General features: G+C 39.6%; 1 protein-coding gene across 3 annotated transcripts in view; it reads left to right on the forward strand.

The window, feature by feature from the left end:
• The window catches only part of LOC103384975 (TOX high mobility group box family member 2-like), a 95,341-nt gene that overhangs the window by 47,032 nt on the left and 40,484 nt on the right, over window positions 1–7,825 (forward strand). For all 3 annotated transcript variants that reach the window (XM_025059077.1, XM_008318706.3, XM_025059076.1), the window contains one exon: window positions 7,496–7,555. In XM_025059077.1, coding sequence (XP_024914845.1) covers window positions 7,511–7,555 — 45 coding nt within the window. In that variant the 5' untranslated portion in view covers window positions 7,496–7,510. The remainder of the gene's footprint in view (window positions 1–7,495; window positions 7,556–7,825) is intronic.

The raw sequence follows: 7,825 nt of genomic DNA on the forward strand, positions 1-7,825 counted from the left end.
AGTGGGGAGGTTAGCAAGCTTCTGCATCTTTGTGTGAACGGACCAGGGTGACACGATACGATTTAGCTGTTTTTTAACCTTACACCGTCATGTGCTAGCCGTGTTAGCATATTAGCTGTCTGTCTTTATTCATATGCTTAAAGGGTTTTAGTGTTTTAGTACTTGATAGCGTAAATGCTGCTTCTGCTACCTGACTTTAGTGTGTTAGCCTGCCTAACATATTGGAATGTACATTTTGGTTGTAGTCAGACTAACAGAGAAACATCTGGTTTTCTCTAATAGTGTAAATGCACCTTGTGTCTTTTCTAAGCAGTCTAATTGGCAACAAACTTTAATGCTTCACCACATGTTTCTGGCTCCCTGTGCACTTTCAAATACGAAACTAAATCATATTTAGTTATATTATGGTTTCTGTACTACAGCGGAAAATCTCTCCCCAACTCCTACAGTGCATAATGCTCCACAGTGTTTAACATCAATCACCCTCTTTTACCATCTGCCATTTGGTTCTAAATCAGGACAGACAGAGAGAATTAGTTTGCCACAGTGTCTCTTTCTATGAGACTTGGCAGGTTCGTAAGCATGAGTCAGCTGAGCGCTGGTTACTAATGCCATGTTCTGTGTGTTATACTTCTGCCAACAGCAGCCACAAGTGTTTATCACTGAGCTTCAGTTCTGATCTGTTTCTGTGCTTTTTGTTTGCTTTTTCGTATGGTGTGTATTTTGTACCAAAAAACAAACTACTGTCGAAAATCATTTCCTTTTGAGACGTGAAAATAAAAAACGAACAAATGAAGTGCGATAGAGAATAACCTCTTCTCAGAGCCACCGACTGTGCTTCACCATTGTCTATTTATAAAACACTTTTTGAATTTACAAACTCAAAGTTAACCTGAGTGAAAATGGAAGCAGAATGTTATTTAACACACCGCTTACCGTACACAAACACAAAAACACACACGTACACGCATTAATGCTCTCCCCTTTGCTTCTTAAGCTCTCCTCTCTGGTAACTGTTGGTAACTGTTTTGGTGTTGCCTCACTGCAACGGAAAGTGGATGAATGTGAGCTTCAGTCTGTCTGTATCAGTTCAAACGGATCAAAGTCACACTCTGGTAGTAGTGGACCATCATCAGTGAAGGTCAGCTAATGGATTCCCATTTCACTGATCTTATTTAATTTCTTTAACATTAACTTGAAATCTATTGCACCACATTTTTTAACTGTCCTTAAAAAAGGACCCCAATGCCTTTAGGGCATCTTTCAAATACATTATATTTTATATACAGTCCTAATACAAAACAAAATCCACATCACAATGTAATTAAATCCATAACTAAAAATTCAGAAAGTGCTTTTGTGTCATGTCAGTATCTGCTGATGTCATTTCTGTGCTCCACTGACCAAATAAACATCTCGAGCGTTTTGCATATGAAAATGAAGCGCGCGGTGGATAAAGGTGTGCATGCCTGTGATGCTGGCCGTTGATGGACATGACCCCGGTGCTACCTGAGTGTGCATGTCTGAGTGTGCGTATTGGGTTTCGCATTTGTGAGTTTGAATGTGTGTGCGTGTGCATACACTCTACGTTGGATCACACTTTCACACCCAGGAAGAGGCCCTGTTTCCCTTATCTAACGACAACAGAGCATGTGTCGCCATGGCCACAGGCTGTGCTTTTTATGGGCTGAGTGTGTGTGTGTGTTTGTGCATGAGTGTGTGTGCATGTCATGTTCATTGTTTGCCCATGTTCATTGTTTGCTTGGGGCGTGGTGCAAAGCCAGAATCGTTACAAGTGTCTCTCTCTTGCTCTATCTTTCTCTCATTTCACTTTGAATGTCTATGTAAAGCTCGTTCTTTCTTTCTTTCTTTCTTTCTTTCTTTCTTTCTTTCTTTCTTTCTTTCTTTCTTTCTTTCTCTCTCTCCTCCCTCATCATTCTCTCATATAGTTCTCTCTTCTGACTGTGAATCATCAGTAGCAACTTAGGCAACATCAAAATTCACCGACACATTGTCTCAGATTTAGGTTTCTCAGGTCGTCGCCACAGCCTAATTGAACAGAAGATGAGGGAGAGAGAGAGAGGTATAGAAAAGGGAAATAAAGAGAAGAGGGGGAAGATGAACAAGAAGGGTGCTCAAACAGGCATACATATTGCATGAGCCCCCCCCCTCCCCATCCCCATCACCACCACCACACCCTTTTCTTCACAGAATGGCTGTGTACTGTTCTGGGCTTATTAATTCCGCTCGGTGAGAGAATTATTTTTAGAGACTTGGTGCACTGGAAAAGGCTTTTAAAGTCACACGTACTACACGCTCTCCTTATAGATTCCCTTTTATACACTGACAAGTTCTAAAGTTTGTCGTAGTTGTTCCTCGGTGATTTCTTTTTGTTGAACTTTTACTTTTGTTGAAACGGCTTTCACTAAATGCTGATTGAGCGGAAGTAAAATCGTTTTATTTCGACTTTGAATGTTGTTTTATGAGTGACAGCACAGCTTACTAGGTGAAGACGGCACACCTGGAGGTGAATAGTGTGTGTGCATAAAAATGTAACACTGCAAAAACTGGACAGATCTGTTCTTATCTAATTTAATTTGAACTTCAAAGCATAGATAATAAGCAGACGTGTCAAACCCAAGGCCTGTGGGCCAGATCCGGCCCGTTCCTTCCTAATATGTGGCCCAGTCTACAGTCAAAACTCAGTATGCTGTCTTCAATGCACAATTCTAATACTCTAATTCCGCTTGATACTGATGTGTTTTATTTATTTATTTACCATAAACTATTTCTCCCACAATGCATTTCAATATCATGAACTGCCTCTTGTCATTCTGGCTATTAATTCTGCGATAGACACCTTGTCAGCTCCAAACCCTGACTAATAGTGTGTTACTAAATCTTTTTGCTTAATGTTAACAATTTTACTTTAATTTTTAAATGTATTTTATTGAGGAAGTTGTTGCTGCGGTTTCTTCAAATGGTTAAAGCATAGTTAGCACTAGACTGTTCAATAAGGTCAATACAAAATGACAGATTAGAGAAATTAGCCTTGGATTAGACACACTGCAAAAGTGTGTGACAATTATTTCTAGATGTAATTTTTCAAAACAGACATTGTCTTCTGCAGAAGAAGAACGAGAACCAGGGACTATGTCCACTAGCTCACCAGGATATAGATTTTTTTTCTCATTATGCCATGCCTTTTAATTCTTACAAGTCTTTGGATGTGGTTAAAACAAACAGTGAGTAGTTCAAATCCGTGACACTGTTTAGTTCACAGGGCTTAAATGCCAGTTCACTGGTCAGTAAATGGGTATTTTTTGCAATGGTTAATCTTAATGCATTGGCTGCAGTAAAATCAAAAGCCATAAATATGCCACTCTTGTAGTAAATGTGAATATTTTATAGACAAAACTTTCTCCTACTCTGGTGATGACTCCCAACGCAAGGACATTGATGAAATGTTTGAATTAGTCCTTTAATCACTAGATCAGATCACACACAATACATAAAATAATCATTAGCACCATAGCTTTGTTTTGTGTTTGGTTAGGTCCTATCATGTGTGTCATGTCAACTAATGGATAGATCATTACATTCTTAGCTTTCAAAATGAGTTGTTTTTTTTATTATAACCAGATCATTTTTCTCTCTAATGACTGGACATTTATGGCATCACACAGACAAACAAGCAGTTTATCTCAAACAGATGCTGCCTCGCAGCCTTTATGAGGAGCCTATATGAATTGTCCATCAATCAAAAAACAAGCTTCAATTGAGCCTGTAATTCTTTTTGCCTCCAATCCTACCATCAAACGTCTTCACTGGTTCACTTTGAGATGAAAAGATCCGAGTGTTGCGTCGCACCATTAGTGCTGCGTAAATATTGCATGTTTTCCCTGGATATGCTAGTTAGCATTACTTCCACCTTGTGGATTCATTATTTTTGAAATACTCTGCTTTGTCGATGATGGCAAGGCATGACCTAGTTCTGGGACTCACTCTCACTTCATATTTTTCTATCTTTACTTTCTCCACTTTTCTTCTTCATATACTCACTCTCCCAGGCTTTTTTTTTTGTTCATTTTCTCCTCACACTAAATTAGTCGGAGTATCTCTTTGTCATTTATTCATTGTCTTTGCGTTTCTCTTCACCACCTCGGCATTATCTTCACTCTTTTTTAGTCTCTTTCATCTGTCTCTCTTTCACTCTTAAACATCCTCTCTGCTGTATGCATTCTTTATTTCTTAAATTGTCCATCTTTCACAGCCTGTAATTATTTTTCTCTATTTCCACTCACACTGTCTCCTTCCTCCATCCTTCTTCTACGCATTTTTATTCTTCTCTCACAGCACCACGTGTGTCATGGAGGGAAACATCGCCAGCAGAGGCAATTACCATGCAAAGCAATCCAAATAGAGATGTTTGCCGAAAACAACATGTGTGTAATTACTGCTTAATGAGGCCCTTGTCTCAGGCAGAATGCCCAATTAGACTGCCGATGAGAAAGCGACGCCAGGGCCCACTGCCGAAAGAGAAGGAGAGAGAGTGAGAGATGAGGGGGTAAATGAAAGATAGGGAGGAAGGGAGCTGGAGAACTGAGATGGAGGATGTTGTATGGAGAATGGTGGAGAAGATGAAAACATGGGAAAGACAGGGGAAGACAGAGGAGAAATGAAGAAGTGAGAGACAGAGGAGTGAAAGACGACAAGAAAGAAAGGAAAGAAAAAGAAGAAATAATTCCCGTGCTAAATGTGCAGCACTGGCAGAGATGATAACGTTGAACCGAGGATAAATTGGTATTATAAGTGAGAGAGGGAGGTATAGTGCATAGGAGAGCTATTGAGAGAAGAGCACAGGGGAACTGCTTTACATTGCAATATATGAGCAGCCATGTTGAAACACAAAATGGCTGACCTTCAGGTTTGTCTTTGGCCTTTAAACAAAATTACGTCATGTGTTATAAGAATTTTAGAACTGTGTGTCTTTCCAACAAATATTTGCAGTAGAATATAATTGAAATGGATTTTAAAAATGGTGTAAATTTATAATGATGCAGCAAATACACTGGTTCTTTGATTTGATGTGATTAAAAACTCTGTGTTCTATGTATAATATATATTCTATGGAAAGTAGTTGTACATGTTTAGAGTAACATGAAAAACATTGTACCCGGGCATTCGATTCACTATCTAGGCCATTACAACTGTAATAATAGCACCCCCTGCAGGAAAAGGAAGAGGCATCAAAATGCATTATATTTTTTATATACAAACCAAACTTATTATTTATTTTAATGTAGAAAGTAAAAGTTGTGTGTAAAAATACCAAACTCGTGGTTTATTAGCATTGTTTTATTAGCATGTCAGTTAACATCATTGACATCAGTGTTGATCTGAATGGACGCAGGAAATTGCTCAGGCAGGACGTTGTAAGACTTCCATGTGAGGAGCCAAGACCGTACCGCAGATATGTCACAAAGGTCAACGTCACTTCATCTCTCTCATTGTGATACTTTCACTTCCCATCCTGATAAATGCCTCCACGCCTAATTAAGCACCTCAGCATCTCTCTCCCTCTGACACAGCCTGGAACAGTTAGTCAGCATTCAGCTTGGCTTGACACAGATCAGTATTTTTCACTAAAGTGTGTCCTGGAGTGGGTTTTCATGCCGGGTGTGAACGTCTCAGTTCTGTGTTTACACATGAGTACAAACATGACTGTAATCATTAGAATAACCAAGTGAATCCTCACCAGGGCCTCCATGCCATGCATCGTTAACCAACCCATGCCCTGGAGGCATTCATTTATTCCCCTGGTCTTTTGCCGACTGTAATGTGCAGTAATTTCTTTTCCTCAACACTCACATGCTCATTTAGCTACTTCGACATTTTCCTGTCTACCTCTGAAGATATTAGATTTCACCCCCCAGGAATTCTACACATTTCCGTCCATTAGTCCGACCTAGATGGACCTTGTTTTGGACAGGTATTATTTTCTGTTCCATTTTGTGTTCGTACCCGGCGTGTGTTTATCTCGCTTGGCATCTTGCAAACCATCTCTGTAGGCACAAGGCAGATCACCTCCCACCCCCACCTCAAATGAAACAGACCCCTTCTATCTACTCATCTAAGGAATTTAACATGAAATATCATCTGCTTTGATCATGTTGTGTCTGCTGCTTTTCCTTTGTTTTTCATTTCCTTGAAATCCTTTCCCAAAATGACCCGAATCTTCAAACAAATATGTTCAAAGGTCGCGTGTGATTTTTTAAATGTTGAAACAGAAAGCTCTTTCCAGCTCCCCTGCAGGAGGAGTTGATCGAATAATCCTGTCTGCTGTATTATTGGTTAATATCAATCTATACTCAATTGGTTTCATAATAATTATTAAATTGTGTTCTGCAACACAACACATTTTTAATTAGAAAATGTATATTTTCATACAATCAGTCTCCTGCTAGCTGATCCTGGAGCAGCGTGAATCTGAAATCAACTGAAATCATACTGACCACTAGAAAATGAAATAAACACCCAAACACTTATATTGGTCCATTACTCAATCATATTAGGGGATTTTTTGTTTTATGAGTTTAATTTCTTCTGAGTTTCATTTTCCACACAAATTAAGGTTAATCACATTTGCTATAACAGTGTCTTACAACACTTGATTCCTGTTAGGTGGAGGTAAATGGCCGTTCCCTGTACAGTTCCTCTTAACATCATTGCAATTAAGTCACCTTGACATTCTTTTATGGCTAAAAATGGGCTCTGAAGTGATTTTCTCTGAGGCTACAGTTAATTTTTTTTTTTCTTATTCTCACTTTCGCACTTACTGCCAGTCTCCCACAGTCTCTCTCCGTCTGTCTGTCCATTTGTCTGTCTGTCTGCAGTAAATGTATAGTCCACTTACTGTTCTCAGTGGGGGACTCCTCAGGGATTTAGCCCACACCATCACACAGTCGAGATATCAAAGCTAGCATGTTGCATTCAATGCACCACTGCTGACCCAGACTTGTGTCCCAGCAGCCTGGGGGGGGGGGTCATTTGTTGTTCTGTGATTCTTCAGCCAGTGTCAAACACAGTTTTGGCACCTGCAGCAAGTGATCTTTCAATGCCTGATTACCTCTGTCTTAAAGCCAGATCACACACTCAGCGTGTGGTAAACATAAACTGTCTTGTACAAACACACAGACACAGGGAGAGGGAGAGAGTGAGGGAGAGAGCAGAACCCACAAGGAGAAGCCCGTCTATCGTCACTTTGCTCTTGTAGTCTAATTACCATCCCGCTGATGAACAGTAATTACCCACACTGCCATGCCACCACTCAGTTTAACCAAAGTGACAAAGTCATTAGTCTCTCACCTCGGGCCACCCGTAAAGAATTTTTCTTCTCTACGCCTCCCCCACCATCACCCTTACGTTTCTTTTAAACATCTTTGCTGTATAATTAAAATATTTATTTCCTCTTTCTGTCTGTTTTTGTCCACAGTTTGATGGTGACAACATGTATATGAATGACAGTAACCAAGAGTTTCGGTCACCGAACCAGGTAAGAAAGTCCAGCTCCTTTTCTTTAAGTACCCCAGAACAAATGTCTGTGTAAATGTCCTTTAATGGCTTCACTTTTTTTCTGGTGTCTGTGTTTCACTAAAATAGATTTCCACATTAATTCTCAGTGGTATGTGTCTGAAAATGTTTAACAGTTTTACTTCTCAGTAAAGGCCCTATTAACGCACCGGCGTTTGACATCATTTATTTTTTAATGTTCTTAAAAATAGCCACTTTGGGAAGATGTGAATTACAGCCTGAATTTAAATAA

Source organism: Cynoglossus semilaevis, chromosome 10 (genome assembly GCF_000523025.1).
Source record: "Cynoglossus semilaevis isolate Cse_v1.0 chromosome 10, Cse_v1.0, whole genome shotgun sequence".
NCBI lineage: Eukaryota > Metazoa > Chordata > Actinopteri > Pleuronectiformes > Cynoglossidae > Cynoglossus > Cynoglossus semilaevis.